The sequence below is a fragment of the Fulmarus glacialis genome, unplaced genomic scaffold (assembly GCF_000690835.1).
Source record: "Fulmarus glacialis isolate BGI_N327 unplaced genomic scaffold, ASM69083v1 scaffold16054, whole genome shotgun sequence".
NCBI classification, from domain to species: Eukaryota; Metazoa; Chordata; class Aves; order Procellariiformes; family Procellariidae; genus Fulmarus; species Fulmarus glacialis.
Window position 1 is genome coordinate 1 of NW_009207535.1, and position 17,944 is coordinate 17,944.

The 17,944-nt window shown below is 56.3% G+C and overlaps 2 protein-coding genes across 2 annotated transcripts; one reads left to right on the plus strand and one right to left on the minus strand.

The window, feature by feature from the left end:
• Positions 1-391: 391 nt before the first annotated feature.
• Positions 392-13,146, plus strand: MAN2C1 (mannosidase, alpha, class 2C, member 1; the record flags this gene model as incomplete). The annotated part of the gene is made up of 25 exons (XM_009576155.1): positions 392-517; positions 1,415-1,538; positions 2,466-2,536; positions 2,781-2,958; positions 3,438-3,627; positions 4,097-4,203; positions 4,378-4,488; positions 4,874-4,966; positions 5,343-5,459; positions 6,203-6,298; positions 6,615-6,760; positions 7,247-7,370; positions 7,874-7,995; positions 8,800-8,885; positions 9,416-9,586; positions 9,870-9,952; positions 10,123-10,217; positions 10,345-10,449; positions 10,652-10,808; positions 11,143-11,286; positions 11,402-11,511; positions 12,104-12,183; positions 12,303-12,448; positions 12,848-12,951; positions 13,029-13,146. Coding segments are annotated over 25 exons (3,004 nt in total), but the record flags the coding sequence as incomplete, so codon positions are not given.
• A 1,110-nt stretch (positions 13,147-14,256) lies between these two features.
• Positions 14,257-17,861, minus strand: NEIL1 (nei endonuclease VIII-like 1 (E. coli); the record flags this gene model as incomplete). The annotated part of the gene is made up of 8 exons (XM_009576156.1): positions 14,257-14,276; positions 14,455-14,659; positions 14,830-14,891; positions 15,425-15,452; positions 15,972-16,096; positions 16,256-16,355; positions 17,517-17,580; positions 17,742-17,861. Coding segments are annotated over 8 exons (724 nt in total), but the record flags the coding sequence as incomplete, so codon positions are not given.
• Between the last annotated feature and the right edge of the window lie 83 nt (positions 17,862-17,944).

The window sequence follows — 17,944 nt, forward strand, 5'->3', positions numbered from 1 at the left end:
GCTTCCTTGTGTGTATCCCCCAGCTCCTCCGCCGGCCCCTCCGGGGAGGCCGCTCCCCCCGGGTCGCTGCTGGCCAGGGCTGCTCAGTGAACGAAGCACGCGCACACCTTGGCCAGCCTGGAGCTCTGCCTCAGGGTGCCGCTGGCACAGTCGGCTCTGCCCCCCCAGCCCTCCTCGGCAGGGCTGCCCTCGGGGGCACGCTGCCGGAGGGCTGGCTCCAGCAGGCCCCTTCAACGGGGCAAATTATTACTCTCTAGTTCAGTTAATACTGTGAGGGTATTAAGTGGTAGCAGGGTGATGCTGGGAAAGCAGGGTGGCCTCTATCCCCACCCCAGGCTGGTCTCTGCAGGACTGGCTTTATTAATTGTGTCCCGGCTGTCTCTGACCGTAGGCTCTTTGGGGATCGCTGTCCGCCAACATCGCTCTCCTGCTTCCAGACCCCGCGGCGCATCCCATACGATGAGGCCATCGGGCAGGAATTCAGACCGGCTAAAGTGGGAGACTCCTTCGGGCCCACGTGAGTACCAGGTTTTGTTGGTGCCGTGAGCGCGGTGGGGCTGGAGCTCACGTCTTCAGTATTACTTGTGTGTGTGAATCCTCATGAGCTCTCAATGGTGAAGAAATGAGATGATAATCCTCCTCCCTGTTGCGTGCTTTAGGTAGAAGGTGTCTGCCCAGAAGCCCTTAGGCAGATTTCGTGAGGAAAGAGACGGAGATGTGAGTGTTTCCAACGAGAGTGAAGAGCCGGGTTCATCAGTCCTTTCTGCTGAGAGCTCGTGTTCGTAGTCATGGTTGTGACCCTGATGCTTGCTTCTGCGTGGGATCTGTGTGCTTTGTCAGGGCTGGGAGAAGACATACTGATAAACTGCCCTGCCCCAGGCATAATTCAAGTCCCAGTACCCTCTGATTTCACTGTCTTCTGGGTCGCTGTGGGGGACGGAGGAACAATTTTCCAGTCCCTGACAGCTTGAAAGAGCGCATCACCCCACTCAGCTTAGCTGTTAACTTGCTGTCAAATCTCTAACCCTCAACAACAATTGACAACAGTGGGTGCCACAAGTTAGAAGTTTCGCTTGGTGAAAGAGCGACCAGTCAGGTCAGCAGCTCGCGGGGAAGGGAAAGCTCAGTGCATTTAAATAGCGCAGAACAAGGCTGGCATGTGCAGGCACTGTGTGCTGCTTAAACTGAAGATGTGTCATAGCCAGCTGCACAGGGATCCACCTCCAGACTATGCCGTGCCTGGGGGCATAGGTTAAAGCAGATCTGCACGGACAGGTAGCATTGTTGCATTCGAATAACATTGAACTTGTGTGCTGTCCCCACTGTGCTTTTTCCGTGGAGGCTCTGAGGAAGTGTGGTTTCCATTGGGAGAAGGTCTCACGGTGGGCTGAGGTTGCTGCCTGCTCTCTTCCAGGTGGGAGACGTGCTGGTTTAAGGTGGAGCTGAGCATCCCGCCGGCATGGGCAGGGCGGGAAGTGCACTTCGTCTGGGAGAGCGATGGAGAGGGCATGGTGTGGCGAGATGCCCAGCCTGTCCAGGTAAGGAGGCGTGGATCAGGGGTGTGCCAGCTGTGCCAGGCGCTCTGCTATGCAGAGGGGTTATCCCCCTTACTCCTCTGCAATGGGGCAGTAGAAGAAACCCTCTCCCGTTTGTTATGCACTCTTCAGAGGAATGCCCACGTGTGTTGGGGGGCGTAAAATAACACGTGGACCAACAGGAGAGAACCAAGAACAACTGGAGGTCTAGACAGAGTGGTCATGAAAAAAAAGCAGAAAGAGGTTGTCATTGTAAGGTTTTTTAGCTCAAGTGGTAATCTCTGAGGCAATAGGAGAGCTATCTTTAAATACAAGAAAACCTGCTGTGCAGAGAGGGGCAGTGTTTGTAAAGAGCCTGCTACGTGGGGTGGGAGAAAGGGCTATGCTCGTGGTTTGCACGCTGTGCTGGTGGACCACAGAGGGTCTGTAGGCTGTCTCCAAACTTCGACCCAGAAAGGCAAGCCTGCTGGTGGTGGGTTTGAGTCTGTTTTCTAGAGGTTGTGCCCCGCCAGAAGTTAAACTTCTGGTCTGCAAACCAGTAATGGCTGAAAATCCCTTGCTTAGGCGTTAGCAAATCTGTCTGGGAAGAAGGATAGACAAGCATTGGGCCTGAGATGTGAATCTCCACTGCTGTCAAGAACAGTGGGACAGACTCTTGTCACACACGTCAACTTCAGTCCTGCTTTGGGGAGGAAGAATGGCTCAGGTGACCTTTTGCAGCCCTGTCCTGCTCTGTGGTGGTGTCCGCAGGGTTTGTGTTACTGATGGGGCAGCAGTAGTTTCTGTGCCGGTTGTTCTTGTGGGAAGCATTGTCCCATGAGACGTGGGACCAGGCCCCTCCATCCAGCTGGATGTGTCTTGTCCTGCCCATCCAGCCCGCTGTCCTGGACCCCTGCAGATGTGTGTTAAATGTACTGTCTTCCCCTGCAGGGTTTAACTAAGGAAGGTGAGAAGACCAGCTACATCCTGACAAACAGCCTGGAGGAGACGGAGCCCCACAGGTGGGTGGTCAGCCTGGCCGGAGCCCCGCGGAGCCCTGCACCGCTGGGGGAGCTTGGCGTTGTTTGAAGCCAAAAAGCTGAGCTGAGACACCCTGGCCTGCGTCCAGGTGCTCTGGGAAGTATCCAGCGTGCAGGGGCTCTGTCTGGTGTTCAGGTCGGGCCGGTCGCACCACAGGGAGGGGAATGGACTTTCTTGGCCGATTGCTTGTGGTCTGCTCCCTGATGGTTTCCTTTTGCTTTCCAGCCTGACGCTGTACGTGGAGCTGGCCTGCAATGGTCTTTTTGGGGCCGGCAAGGGCAGTATGATCGCTCCTCCAGACCCTGACAGGAGGTTTACCCTGAGCAAGGCTGAGCTGGTCGTCTTCAACAGGGATGTCTATGAACTGCTCGTGGATCTGGAAATACTGCTGGACATGGCCCGGGTCTGTGAGCTCATTCCCTTCCCTTCTCTCACCCTTTCCACCTCCTTCCACAACTTCATTTTACCTCCTTCTCCTGCTGTTCCATGACCTGTCTCCTCCCACTAGGAGGCCCTGGAGGAGCAAATGTTTGCTGCTTTAGCACAATTGATGTTGTCTAGAGTAGGAGAAAACTGAACAGAGAGAAGCCACAGGTGTTTTTTTCATCCACTTTCTGCTCCAAGGCAGGGTCTGTTAGATCAGAGCCCCCTGGGATGGGCGTATGTGTAACCTGGCTTTAGAAGGCACATGAGCAAAGACATACGGTTGTGTCTGTGAAGCAGGGACATGGTGTTTACCTGGCACCACTGGCAGAGTCAGATGTTGGAAGGAGGTAGCGGGTTCTCCCTGGGGCAGGTGGCATGTGAGCTGGTACAGAGAGCTGCTCGGATCCAGAGGATGTGCCGAGCTCCGAGTCAAGCTATTATCACTCCCAACCCCAGCTCCTCGGGGAGGAAAACCAGAGGAGTTTCCAGGCACTGTACGCTGCTAACCAGATGGTCAACGTGTGTGACGTTACGGACCCCTCCAGCTTCCCCGCTGCCCGTGACCTGGCTGCAGCGATCTTCAGCCAGAGGAACGGCGAGAGCCAGCACACCATCCATGCTGTGGGTCACTGCCACATTGACTCTGGTGAGAGCAGCACAGCACTCCCTCTCTGCTGACCTGGAGGCCAGGGCATGCTGCCCACGGGGAGAGCTGGCTGCCAGGCACTGGGTACTGTGTCCCGAGGGAAGGGAAAGGGTCCTCTGTGCTGCCGTACAGCTGGTCTGTCACCGAGGCAGAGGAACGCGTGTCTGGCTAGCTGTGCTGTTTGGAGCACTGATGGGGCTGTTGATGAGGGATGAATTACAGACCGCTATCTTCCACTTGTTGGACTTCACCCCTCAGTCCCTGGAGGGGTTTCAGTCTCAACAGAAAGGCAGCAGGAAAAGCGGGAGCTGGAGGCCCCAGGCTGTGTTGCTGTCAGGCACTTAGTCAAAGGACAGCATTTTGCTCTAGCATTTTCCCTGGCTGATCTGTGAAAGGCAGCACAGCCCCATTCCCAAAGGAGCTTCTGCTGAGTAATAGCCGCGGTGGGGCCATGTGTCTGTCCCCACAGCCTGGCTGTGGCCGTATGAGGAGACCATCCGTAAGTGCGCTCGGAGCTGGGTCACGGTGGTCCGTCTGATGGAGTGCAATCCGGAGCTCACCTTCGCCTGCTCCCAGGTGAGCAATCTCCCTCTGGGGAGCTCTCCTTCTGCTCGTGGCATATTGCTTCTCCAGCATGACTCAAAACAAGATAGGGGGGTGACCAGGAGTGTCCTGTGCAGTTGCAGAGAGGAGGGACATCGGTGTAGAGCAATGTGGTGGGAGCTGAAGCTGATCTCTGTGCTCTGGCAGGCGCAGCAGTTCGAGTGGGTGCGGAGCTGGTACCCTGGGCTCTATGCACAGATTCGGGACTTTGTGGCGAAGGGGCAGTTCATTCCTGTCGGAGGCACCTGGGTGGAAATGGTGAGAAGCACAGTGAGCCTGGCTCACTGCACCCTCCCTGCACCATCCCTCTGGGACTGGTCCTGACACTGGAGGGGGAGAGCAGAGACTTTGCTGAGCCCGTCTGGTTGGTGATGGTCTCTGGGCCCAGAAAACGGCAGCTGACTGCAGTGTCTAATATACCAAAAATACCATCCCTCTCCCAAATCGTCTCATTCCTCAAGAAAGGAGCTTTGGTCTGGACTGGCTGAGCTCTGTTCCTTCTTTCGCCCTCTGCCGAGCTCAGTTCAGATCCTCCCCGTGATGTGCCGGGTCAGGATGACAGTGGGTGGGAATGGGGTGCTCGCAAGACCTCCCCTTCCCCGGCACTGGCTTGCCGCATGGACTCCCTGTGCCTTCCCCCCAGGACGGGAACCTGCCCAGCGGGGAGTCCATGGTGCGGCAGTTCCTCCAGGGACAGCGGTTCTTCCAGGAGCAGTTTGGCCGGATCTGCTCAGAGGTACTTGCTCTTTTCCAGCACACCTTCCTTGCATACCATCTCCTTCTACCTCTTGCTACGCGTGAGGGTTTCTGTCCGGTTCTCCAGATGTGATGTTCAGGTGCCTCACATTGGGCTGCTTTTTGCAACTAAAGCCATGAGGAGTAAATACCTACTCAGTTAGCAGTTAGCACAGCCCCAGGCCTTGGTTATATTGCTTGTAGGTCCCTGGCAGGTCTCTAGAATTGCTCCTTGTCTAACACATCTTCTGTCCCCTCTGCAAGAAGGGCTGAGAGCCTGCCTACCAAGAAACCCTCCACGAGCTCGGGCTGTGATTTGTGGCCAGTGTGACTCACGTGTGTCATTCTCCCTCTGCTGCTGTCACATCTGCTCCCAGTTCTGGCTGCCGGACACATTCGGATACTCAGCCCAGCTACCCCAGCTGATGCGTGGCTGTGGGATCAGGCGGTTCCTCACGCAGAAGCTCAGCTGGAACCTGGTGAACACCTTCCCGGTGAGCTGTGCTTCCCTTCTTGCCAGGGGATGGACTTGCGGTTGCTGGAGTCTGTCTGCAGGGCTGGACCTGTTGGTTCCACAGGTCGAGCCAGTCCTTCAGCTCAGCTGACACAGGCTCTTCTTCCAGAAGCCACCAGTTTATGGTGGTAGCAATGTCCTGTCAGGCTTTAGGGGGGAGGAAGGACATGGTTAGAGATCCCAGCTTGGCCCCTGGCCTACAAATTCCTTCTGCTTCCAGATGGGAAGCTGTGACCTCGTGCAGGTCTAGCAGACAGCGAACCCAGCCACTCCTCTGCTGTTCCCTGCTGTTGTGGCATTCCCCATCCTTGTGCAACTGTCTCCTTGCACTGATCTGTCGCAGCATCCTGCAACCCTGTGGAAAGTGAAGGCCCAGTCTGAATCCTCAAGGGCTCTGAAGCGCCCTTGTGCACTTCCCTGGTGACAAAGGTGCTGGGCTTTGTGTGTTCGACAGGGCTTGCGAGGAAGCTTGGGCTTTTAGTGCCCAAGGTCTGTGCTGATGCAGTTGAAGTGTGCCCTCCACGCACACGTTTGTGTGAGAGATGAGTTTGGGAGCCTTGAAACACTGAGCTAAGAATGGATTTATCTTTCTGGTACCAGCCTGACCAGAGATGTCCTTTTGGGAACTCCTAGGAACAATGGGGCTATGCTTAGCATTTTGGCACTGGGGGTGGTACAGGGGGGCTGTATGAGACACCATGCTTTCTTTTGGCTCCCCTCCAGCATCACACCTTTTTCTGGGAAGGCATTGATGGTTCCCGAGTCCTGACCCATTTCCCCCCTGGTGACTCTTACGGGATGCATGGGCGAGTGGAGGAGGTGAGTGAGGTTGCCAGACCTGCATGTGAAGTGCAGTGCCAGCCCTTCGGGGCCAGATCTGAGGCTCCTAAGAGAGGGCACTGCCTGGGAAGGGAGCAGGACAGCTGACAGCGTTGCTGGAAGAAGGGTGTTTGGGTGCCTGGCAGTCAATTGCCTGCCTCTGAGTTGTGTCCGTGCCTGATTTTGGCAGTTTGGGCTGGGGAAGAGGGGCAGGACTGGGCTTTGCACCCTGAAGGCTGACCTGGCTTTCTCACGTGGTGCTGTGGGAGCTGGGGCTGGGCGCCAGGGGATTGTGGCGGTCCAAAAATCCCTCTAGATGCTGAAAACAGTGAAGAACAACAAGGACAAAGGACGTGTGAACCACAGCGCTCTCCTCTTTGGCTTTGGAGATGGAGGAGGGGGGCCCACGCAGAAGATGCTGGACAGGATGAAGAGAATGGGTGACACAGATGGGCTGCCGAGGTGAGAGGAGAGCTGCCTTCCTCTCTCCTTGCAGGAGAGCTTGTTTTGAGCTGGGCCTGGCCTTCGGCAGTGCCAAAAGAAAGGGTGTGCAAAGGAGGGCGGGGAGTGAGTGGGGCGAGCAGAGTGCCAGGAAGGATTGTCAGGGAGCCAGTCTCTCCATCACCAAGAGCTGTAAGAACAGGTACACGGTGCAGCCTTGGACTGCTTGCGAGCCCTCAGCAGAGCCGTGGGGTGAGTGGCCAGCACAGCAGCGGTGTCTGGCAGTCAGTCCCTGCCTGGGGAATGTCCAGATCTCCGTGGCAGGCAGCAAGAGCAGCGTGGAGTGGGAGAGGGGTAGGAGGAGGTTGAGGGGAACACCGTGTGTGATTGTGTTGGGGTTTCTGAGACCTTGGTTTGGGGGCTGTCACCTTTCTGGTCAGGGTGCACCATTAGCCTTGTCACGGGCTTCTCCTCTGGCTCATTGCTGTTTGTGCGTCTCTCCTGCAGGGTTCAGATCTCCACTCCTGACCGACTGTTTTCTGTCCTGGAGAAGGAGTCATCGCAGCTGTGCACCTGGGTGGGAGAGCTCTTCCTTGAGCTGCACAATGGCACGTACACCACCCAGGCCCAGGTGACTGCACGCGTGGGAGAGGGGCAGCCGTCTCTCCTGCCCCCAGGCAAGATGGCCATTCTCAGTTCTCTTCGCTACAGCTCATGCAGCTCCAGGGTTCGGACAGTGCCCTTTAGGTCTCAACAGTGGGAGCCACCTTGTAGCCAGGACTCCAAAAGGCAGATCTATTGTCAGATTTTCTTCAAGGGGTGAGAAGGAAGCCTGGACACAGCAGGGCCCCCTTAGTCAACAGCTGCCACGTCCTTCGCTTTAGCAGATAGTTGCAGAGGTTGGGTGAAGAGGAGGAGGAGGGTGAGAACAGAAACAGGGGAAGCTATGTCCTGTGCTGGGAGTTTCGGTTTGATCTGTGACAAAAAATAACTCGCTGGTAATGGCAAACTCATAACACCTACAAATAACAAACCTTCCTGTGCTGGAGCTGGGCTTTCGCTGCTGGTGTGAGAGATCCATTCCCAGCTACCAATTTTCTAAGCGTCTTCCTTCTCTCCCTGCTTTGACACCAGATAAAGAAGGGGAATCGGGAGTGCGAGCGAATACTCCATGATGTCGAAGTACTCAGCACCTTGGCTGTGGCGCAGGGTGGCACGTTCCAGTATCCTGCCAGCCAGCTGCAGCGGCTTTGGAGGTGAGGGCATACGAGAGCACTGATGGTGCCAGGGGAGGATGTGTTGAGGGCTGGGGACTTCAGCGTGAGAGCTGGCTGCTCTTGGGGTACCATTCCGCATCCCCTACAGCTCCTTGTGCCTGCCTGAGTCTGGGTAGAAATCCTTGCACCAAAATTAGCCTGGACCAGTCGGACCGCACTGGTGGGGGCAGTTATTATGGGCAGCCTAGTGAGCTGATGGTGGGAGATGGTCACTTATCTCTCAGCCCTGTTCAGCTGGAGCCAGAAGGGTGACTGGCCACAGCTTGTCTTCATTTGAACTGCCTCTTGAGAGAGCGGGAGAGTGGTGCATAGATAGGATGTAGGGACCTTTGCAGATGTAGTACTGCAGCACTGTGTGTACACGACCCCTTCCATAAACTGATCAGGGCTCCACCTGGAAAGCGTTTCAGTGCTTTGCTTGATTCTCCCGTTGGAAGATAGCTCCAAAGCCTCACTACTCTGCTGGCTGGAAGCTTCATTTCTGACCTAAGCTTATTCCTCACCAGCTTTGACTTGTCTGAACTGGTGCAACAATATATCTGGTAGCCCCGAGGGATAAAAAAAAAAAGCTCTTACTCGCCATGGTTGTGGTTTACTAAGATGACAGTTGACAAGTCCTAACATAAAGGGATTTAAAGGATGCTACGGAAAAATTCCTTTTCTCTCAAGTGTTTGCTAATGCGGGGATAAAGAACAGTTACTAAGTTTGTCCATCTTGCAAACAGGGCTCAGTAAGGCAGAACAAATGCGGTGCTCTCCCCTGCTTTCTGTTCTCTGTTTTAGGTTGTTGCTGCTCAACCAATTCCATGATGTTTTGCCAGGCAGCTGTATCCAGCTCGTGGTTGAAGATGCCCTGCAATACTATGCAGGTGAGCAGGGAGTTTGGCTAGGAGGGCACTTATCTCTTGGAGCACACTGGGTCCTGCCTGGTGGGGCTGCAGAGGTTTCAGTCCTGGACTGCCAGGCGCTATGGGTCGAACCTGTGCAGGCATGTGTCCATAATAGTGCTAACTCAACGGGGAATTAGGAGGGGAGACAAGGGATTAAAAACCATCCCGAGTTATGACTTCTCTGCTTGCTGCTGGCATGCCAGGATAGACCCCAGCAAAGGTTTGCTCCTGCCTGCCCGCAGGCACTTGCAGTAGCTTTACTTTATTATAGCACCACAATTTTCCAGTTGAGCTGGCATAGATCATTGTAATCTTGTAATAACAAAGTTAAGAATAATTATAAACTTTAATTACTTACTAATAGATAGTAATAATTAATATTAGTGATAATTAGTAATTGTAGCTTGGAAGTAGCTAAAGTGTGTGTACATTGCTCGGGAGTGCCAGAAACTCTCTCAGATGTGAGAAATGGCCTGCCTGGATCCGACTTAGGCCTTCTTGTTACTCAGAGATCCGCAGGGCTGGTGCTCGGCTGCAGGAGGAAGCTGTGCAGTCCTTATGCAGGGAACTGCTGCAGCACAAGGCAGGGAGCACCGAGAGCACCCTCGTGTTGAACACTTTGCCCTGGGAACGGACCGAGGTGATCTCCAGGACCGGGCCAGCTGGAACAGAGACTTTAGGTATGTCTAACTCGGGGGTGACTCATGTATCAGAATTTCTTACAGGGGCAGAGACAGCTAACAAAGAAATACTCTGCCTCTCCCTGCCCTGGGGAGGGTTGACTGACTTGTCAAATCGCTCCTTGGGACTTTATCCCACTTCAAGTTGTTCCTGAACTATGGATGAAGAAGAGGAGGGTGTGAAAGGAGATAGTAGGTCTGACGTGAGAGCAGCAGGGCAGCACAGTGTGACTTAGGGTTAGGTCTGGGGCAGATGTTGGAACAGAATCTCTTTGCTTTCCAGCCCTGGTGACAGTCCCCAGTATGGGTTATGCTCTAGTGAGGGAACCGTTGCTGCCCCCTGAGCCTGTGGTAGTGAGCGAACAGGTAAGCACAACAGTAGTTGTCCTCAGATCAGTGTATCCTGCATCAAAGGTTGATTGGTGAGAAATGTAAGGAATGCAGCACGCAGCAAGTCTGCACACTAGATTTGCAACTAGGGACTCAACTCCCACAGGTGTGGGTCTGTGAAATCTGTTTCTGTCCTTTTCCCCAAGGAGGATGGCTTCATTGTCATGGAGAATGGGGTGATTGCTGTCTGCCTGGACATGATGGGGCACCTGATCTCGCTTCGGCTGGTGGACTCCGAGAGGTATGTCTATCACCCAGTTACTGGAATCACGTTCCTCAAACCTCTCTCAGGTTGTCTTCTCACTGAATGCCCTTCTCCACTGCCAGTTCTTCTTATGCTGCTGTTTCTCTGTTCCACTTCGTTCCAGAGAGTCAGTCCCTGATGGCTGCTATGCCAACCAGTTTGCACTCTTTGATGATGTTCCCCTGTACTGGGATGCCTGGGATGTGATGGATTATCACTTGGAAACCAGGTAGAGGAGCAGTGCATGCAGCACTTGGATTTTGACTTTGCTCTGAGGTTCTTGCCTCCCTGTCCGTCCTAGCTGTAACAAAAGCTGTAACAGAGCATTCACTCTGGAGAAGTGAGTGCCTGCTGTGTGGGAGGCTGGATTGGGATTTGGGAACCTGAATCTACCAGGCTGAGACCAACTCTGCCTTTATCCCTTTCTCTAGGAAACCAGTGACAACGCTGCTGAAGCCTCTGAAAATCACCCTGGCTGGGGGCCTGCGGGGAACCGCAAGCTTCTCTCTGCAGATCGGGGAAAGCAGCACCTTAACCCAGGAGATCATCCTGGATGCCACGTGCCCGTACCTCCGCTTCCTGACCCAGGTTTGCCCAGTGGCTGCCGCGTGATACGAACATCTGTGCTGTGCAGGCAGGGCCCTGGGAAGCTGAACCTCACATCTGAATTAGGTTCCCCCTCCTGTTTCCTTCCCTGGAGCCCCCCTGCTGCCTCTCCTTCTCTGCCTTAGGGGAAGGCAGCCTGAGCGTGGGGGTCCTGAGAGACAAGGGTGGAAGAGAGACCTGCCAGTTCATCTGTATTCAGACTCTAGTGCGGTTTTATTGTACCTGGTCTGGCCTGGGTGCTGCGCACTGGGGAAACATAAGTGCAGCCTCTGCCTGTCAGCCCCCCGTGGTGATGTCCTTCTGCTATCGCATTTAGGTTGAGTGGAAGGAGGCTCACAAGTTCCTGAAGGTGGAGTTCCCTGTGCAGGTCCGGAGCACAAACGCCACCTATGAGATCCAGTTTGGACACCTGCAGCGGCCAACGCACTGGAACACGTCCTGGGACTGGGCTCGATTTGAGGTGAGAGGAAAGGTGGTCTGGTCCCAGGGCCGAGCTGCTCCTCCCGTGGTGGGGCTGCTTTTGCTCCCAGGCAGTAGCTCTGTGTGGTGAATATGTCCCTTGGTACCTCCTGCAGGTGTGGGCTCACAAGTGGCTGGATCTTTCCGAGCACGGCTTTGGGGTGGCACTGCTGAATGACTGCAAATACGGGGCATCGGCCCACGGGAACGTCCTCAGCCTCTCGCTGTGAGTTAGGGTTGGGGTAAGCGTGGAGCTGCAGCAGTCACTTTGTCTTCTGAGGCGTCTCTCAGAAGTCGAGGCAATGCCTGCTCCTAAATGAGCATAGTTAATAAGGAGATAGTCTGGTATTAGTCTAAGTGGCTGGCTGTCATCTGAAAACTTTTGGCTGACTTAATTACAGTTGACTAAGATAATGTAACTCCTATGAGTTATGCTCATAGATAATTCAGGGGAGATCAGATCCAAATTTGCACCAAGTAATTTTTCTGTTGCTGGCGAAAACATACCCCAGGAGGGGAGGCTTAAGGAGAGGGAAGGAACAGCAATGTTACGGATGTGTACAAAGCTAAGAGAAACTCTACATACTGCAGCTTGACTCCATCATCCACAAGTTTCACAGAAAAACACCCTTCACATTTTTTAGCTTCTGGGACTGTCCAGGGTCTGTTTGCTGTTGCCAGAAACCAGCAGCATGTTGGCTTCCAGCCTCGAGGTAGCGAGGGGAGGCAGTTGTCTTGTCACAGTGCTCCTCTGGCTCTGCACTGGCTGACAGAGGGTGCTGCCGAGAACGAATCTCACCTACCTCTTCTTGCCTTAGGCTGAGAGCACCCAAGTCCCCCGATGCCACAGCAGACATCGCGCACCACCAGTTCACCTACGCCGTGATGCCTCACCTGGGTAAGTGATGGGCAGAGCTGGGCCCTGTGGGGACACGCAGGGTGGAGGATGCTCCACTGAGCCTTGGGGAGAGCATGTCTCTGGCTGTGAGAGGCTGGCTAGAGGTTCTTGTGTTGCAGGTTCCTTCCAGGATGCCGGTGTGATCCAGCATGCCTACAACTTGAATTTCCCTCTCCACGCAGTCCCGGCCAGCTCTGCCCAGGGCCCAGCCTGGAGCGCCTTTTCTGTCAGCTCACCTGCGGTCGTGCTGGAGACTGTCAAGCAGGCAAGTCCCTGGGGCAGAAGCAGGGAGGGCAGACAGGTTAAGCTGCTGTTGTTAAGCATGGCTTGCTCTTTCCCCACGTTGGGCGGCGGGCAGGCTTAGCTGAGCGGAAACAGTGATCCCTCTGGTTTGTACGTCCTGCTAGGTGAGGACAAGGTGGGTTAGCACCCCTCTCTGCCAGGCCGGGCAGGCACTCGCACCAGGGATCGCAGTAGTATCCACATCTGTGTGTGGGTACTGCAGCCTCAATCATTAGCGCTGCACCGCGGCAGGTCAGGAATGCATGTGCACACAGGCAGAGCCGCCCAGTCGCGGTCACTTGGGTCGGGCTGTACCCCGAGGCGTAGGGTAGGATGCGCCTGCCTCATTTGTCTGAACTCCCTTCTGCACTGTCCCCCAAAGGCTGAGGACAGACCTGAAGCCGTGGTGGTTCGGCTGTACGAGGCGCATGGCAGCACAGTTGACGCCTGGCTCCAGACCTCCCTCCCCGTTAAGGAGGCGATGCTGTAAGTCCATGCTGGAGGGCTGGGCGCATGTGGGGACGGAGATCAGTTGCATCAGCCTCACCCGCTTTCTTCCCCAGCTGTGACCTCCTGGAGCGGCCGGCTGCATGGGGCTGCCTGCCGCTGGAGCGGCGGGGCGTGAGGCTTTCCTTCACACCCTTCCGCGTACTCTCCGTTCTCTTGGTCTTGAGGCAGTGACGCCGTCAGTTGCCCTTGCTGATGCTGCGGCAACCTGGATCAACACTGTGAGCTCAAATCGCAGCCTGAGGCTTCCCCGATCCCAAGTGCTGTGCAAGGAGGCGGTGGTTCCAGGGAAGGGCATAGTCTCCCCCTCACCCCCCACTCGGAGAGCAGCACTCGAGAACAACCATGTTCTTCAGGAAAGGAGGACAGTTGCCCCCTGCCTAACCAGGGAAGGAGAGCCTGAGTGAGTTCCCAGCTAGCTGAAGCATGGGTAAGGTAGTGGGACAGGCTGGCTGGCCCTGCACGGGCTCTGCCTCAGCCCCAGGGGGTTTGGGGAGCAGCAGCTTTCCAGAGGGGCTCCTATGTCTCAGCCTTCATCTTGTCCAGACCCCAGCAAGCGAGTATAAAGCGACTGCAGTCGTTCCCCTCTCCCTTCGCCTGCCTCTTGCACTGCCCTGGCAGAGGGGGAACACAAGTAAACAAGAGAATTACATGAAAACAAGCTCCAGCCTGTTTTCTTAACTTATTTCCAGATGCCTGCACTGATCTGCCTCCTCCCAGATGCTCTGTTCTAGCTGCTGCTCTCTTAGTGTCCTCCTCAAGCAGGATCTCACTCCTGGGACTGGGGAGGCAGAGCTTACCTTTATTTTTGCAGGGGCGAGGTGGAGGGGAAGCCTGCTCCAGCCCCTCTGGGGAAGATGCTGGGCACAGAGGGGTTATCCTTAGCACAAAAAGGTGTGCACATCATTTCTACACAAAATACTTTATTAGTCAGCTAAAAATAGTGATCCAGGCAGCAGCCAGAAAGGGAAGAGGGGAAGGAAGAGGGAATCCACTTTTAGGCAGAGGGAAGGGTCAGAGTCCAGCACAATGTGTGGTCTGTGGCCCTTATCCCCCTGAAATGCCTGGGGACAGCAGGAGGACACTGGATGAACCAGCCCCATCCACCAAGCCCAGCTTCTCCTTCCCACACTGGCAGGATGCAGCGGTAGCAAGCGGGCATGAGCACAGGGACAGAGCAGTCCCATTTCTCCCCAGCACTAACCCAGGCCCCCGGCCAGGCCCTCCCTGAGCTCCTCCTGCGGCTGTTAAAATGCCCCTCAGGAGGAGGGCAGTGTGTGGCACTCACACGGCAGGGGCTGCGCCTGGAAGATGGAAAGGGAAATGAGAAGTTGGAGGGTGAGGGGGTGCCTGGTTCTGTCCCGCGAAGCCCTGCTGGCTCCTCTCCTGCCTTTTGCCACCCCCTCAGTCCCCTTAACACAAGGGACTGCTCCCACAGCCCCCACCTATGCGTTTGAAAGCAGCAGTGACTGCCAGCCTCACCTCTGCCCCTGTGTGCAGACGTCCGGCGGCTTCTTTTGGCTTTGACTGGCGCCACAGGCTCAGGCAAGGCCGGAGCAGCGGTCGCTTTCCTCCTGCTGCGAGCACATCCCTTCCTCGGCCTGTCAGCCACCTCCTCCTCCTCCTCGGCCGACTTTGGGGGTTTCCTTGCAGCCCTGGGGCGCCGTTTCGAGGCACGCGCGGTGACCTAGGTGGACAGCAGAGCTGGAGCTTAGCAGCAGAAGTGTGCTTGGACCGCCAGATGATAAGAAACTCCACCTAGGAGCCCCACCATGAATTTGGGAGTAGCCTGAGCAAAGCATGGGGAACAGGACAGCCCCTACACCCAGCAGGAGTGACAACCACAAAGCTTCTTACCTTGGGGGTCAGAGCCTCGGGATCTGCCTTCAGCGGAGCGCGCTTCTTGCGGGACGTCTGCCCTGTGCGAGAAGACATGCCCAGGTTAGGCGGGATGAGGAGGAGATGGGGCAGAGAGCGCCCGCACAGGCTGCGGCACAGCAACCCTTCAGGAATGCTGTCCCGGGTGATGTGTGAGCAGAGCTGAGCCGGCTGAGGTGGGGAATTGGCAGGAAGGGCTTGAGGGGGCTCTTCCCTCCCGCCAGATTCTCTCCCCTGCCAAAACGTTGCTCAGTTCAGGCTCGCAGCCCCAGGGAGAGCACACCCTGCGGCTCCCAGCCTGGCAGGCGAGGAAAGGGACGTAGGTGCTGGCCTGGAAAAGCACCCTGCGGGCGCAAAGGCTGTGCCCAGACAGGCGGGTGTGCTGGTAGGAACCCTTGGGGACAGCAGGCTCCGTCCCCCAGTGCCACCAGCCATCACAGGCCCGTGAGCACCCCAGGGAGAGGGGCTTTGCTCCTGCCTTTGCCCCCGTGCTGCACAGCAAGCATGGGGCTTCCCAGGCTCCAGCCCTCCCAGAGCAAGAGCAGGTCCCGCAGGAAGGAGAGAGGACACTCACCTTTGGGAGCCATGGGGCCAGGCTCTCCCTGCAAGGAAGGCGACAGAGCGTTGACTGGGGCGCAGTCATTCTGCAGGTAGCGGCAGCAGACAGAATCCGTCCCCCTTCCCCACCCCGCAGCCAAGACAGTGATAAGGAAACAGCCGTGTTTCCCCAGGAAGCCGGAGGAGTCGGGCTTGCTCTGCCTGCCCTGAGCCTCAGGGACGCTCCCGTCAGCCCCTGCTCCTTCTGCAAGGCCCCCCCACAGCGCCTCACCCAGACACGGGGCACAGGAGGGAGGAACAGGGCTGCCAGACCACCCGAGCCCACCCTTCCCGCAATCAGTCCCTCTGCTCCAGACTGCCTGCCATCCCTTGGCCAGCTGGCCACTGCACAGAGGGTCCTTGTCACCTCCATGTCCAGCGGTCACAGCAGTCTGTCAGAGAGGGAGACCCCCAGCAACACAGCGTAACGCTGGGGGATCTCGGGAAGCGGAAAATGGGCTGGTGTCCCCTTGGAGGAGTGGTTGGGGAGCACCTGGCCCCAGGCAGCAACCCCAAACCCCTACGTGGAACCATATGGTCCTGCCGTTGCGGTCACGCAGGGAGCTCATGCCAGGCACCAAGTAACACTGCAGCCAGTTCTTGAAAGCAGCATAGTTATCCGAGTGATCGGGGTCAAAGAGCTTTTTCTCTGGGAAGGGAGAGAAGGAAAGGACAGAAGTAGAAAGGAAGCAGTGATCATGGTGTCGGGGTGCCCTCCCAAGCCTCCAGCTCCTGGGAACGCAAAGCCCAGGCCTCCTCGCCAGCCCCAGCTGTCCCTGTTCCCCAGCTCCCTGTCCTGTCACCTCACCTGCCGCGATGACCTCCATGGGCACGGTGTGGCACAGCTCCAGGAGATCCGGGTTCTCCCGCATCAGCTTCAGCTTCTTGCTCAGCGTCAGGGAAGGATTCTGCAGGGGAGGGAAGTCACCTGCCAGCCACCCCAGCCTCGTCGGGGTCTCTCCTCCCCAACACCAACCAAATTCCCCATCTCCTCTTGCCCTCCTGAGGAGGAGCGGCCACGCTCCCCACCACGTGCCAGCCCTGAGCTCACCCCATTGTAGGCTTCGAACTGTGCATTCCCCACAGCTACACAGACATGAAAGAGGGCTAGCACACAGGAACACCAGGAGTTTGTAAAAACAGCCCTCAAGTCACATGTTTTGTTTTCAGCCTCCTTTAAAATAGCCACCTCCTCTCCCCCGAGGCCATAAGATCAGCTGTGGGCTCTACTGCAGCCTTCCCCAGAGATTTTTAAGCTTGCAAGGCGTTTGTTTCCCTCACCCCTTCCTCTTCACCCGCCCCAAATATACCCGGAGTCCTCCTGACGGCAGAAGCCGGGTGCTGCCGGGCACCAGTGCAGCACACAGGCATGTACCGGGGGAGCTGTCACAGCTCGTCAGCCCAGCCACGTGTGAACGAACGCTGCACGCGTGAGGTTACAGAAGTGCTGCGCCCCGTTTGCCGCTCCGTTGGAGGGGCAGACGTGCTCAGACACGGGTGTTTATAGCAAAGGACAGTAACATGCTTGAGGAGAAAGATCCCGTGCAGCAAGCATTATAGTTGTGAAGGGAAAATGCCCGCCGTCAGGTTGGGAAAGACTCAGAGCAGCAAATACCTCCAGACAGCGGTGTGGGCAGAGGCTGTGCGAGCTCTGCAAGGACCTCGTGACAATGTTCTGCCCCATCAGAGCAAGGAACCAAACACGAACTGAAACTGGCCCCGAACCCTGGGCTGGAACAAGCCCAAAACAGCAGACCTGAACCAGAGCTTCGTGCCCAGCTAAGCCCAAAGCTGAACCAGAGCAAGGCAGCCAGCTGAGCCCAGAATAGGAGCTGGACGCAAACTGAACCACCTCCACTGCTGCCGAGCCCAAACCCGAATCAGGAACGCTTCTCAGCTCAGTCCAGCTCCCTGCACGGAAGACAAGAGGCTCCCGGGATGCCAGGGAGCTGCCGAAACATCCCACAGGGCCACAGGCAAACAAATCCCTGCTATGGCATCTGTCTGGAAACCTGCCCCTTTCTGAGCCTGCGAAAGCACCAGGTATTCCCCACCTTCTTCCTCCTCGCCTGCTCCTGATCCTTCAGGGCCTCCAGCACCGTCCGAGCCTTTTTGAAGGGAGGGATCTTCAACCTGAGAGGGTCCATCTGTTACACACAAGCCTGGTTCTGGCACTTGCCTGTGTCTACCAGGTGGGGAGGCCCAGCCGGCTTAGCCGAGGAGCTATCAAGCTCTGGCAAACTCTTGGAGACCGAACTCCCATGGCAGGTCAGTGGGTACTCAATCCACCTTACCTGTACAGGATCTCAGCGCGGAGGTAATTCCCAATTCCATTGAAAAACTTCTGGTTTAAGAGGGCCTCGCAGATGGGCTTGTCAAAAGCCTTGTCATCCAGGTTCTTCAGCACGTTCTCCCTGCAACAGAGCACGGGGTGTCAGGCAGGTTCACCTGGGCACGACCGTTCTACTGCTGTGCAGTAAAAGCAGCCAAAACAAAG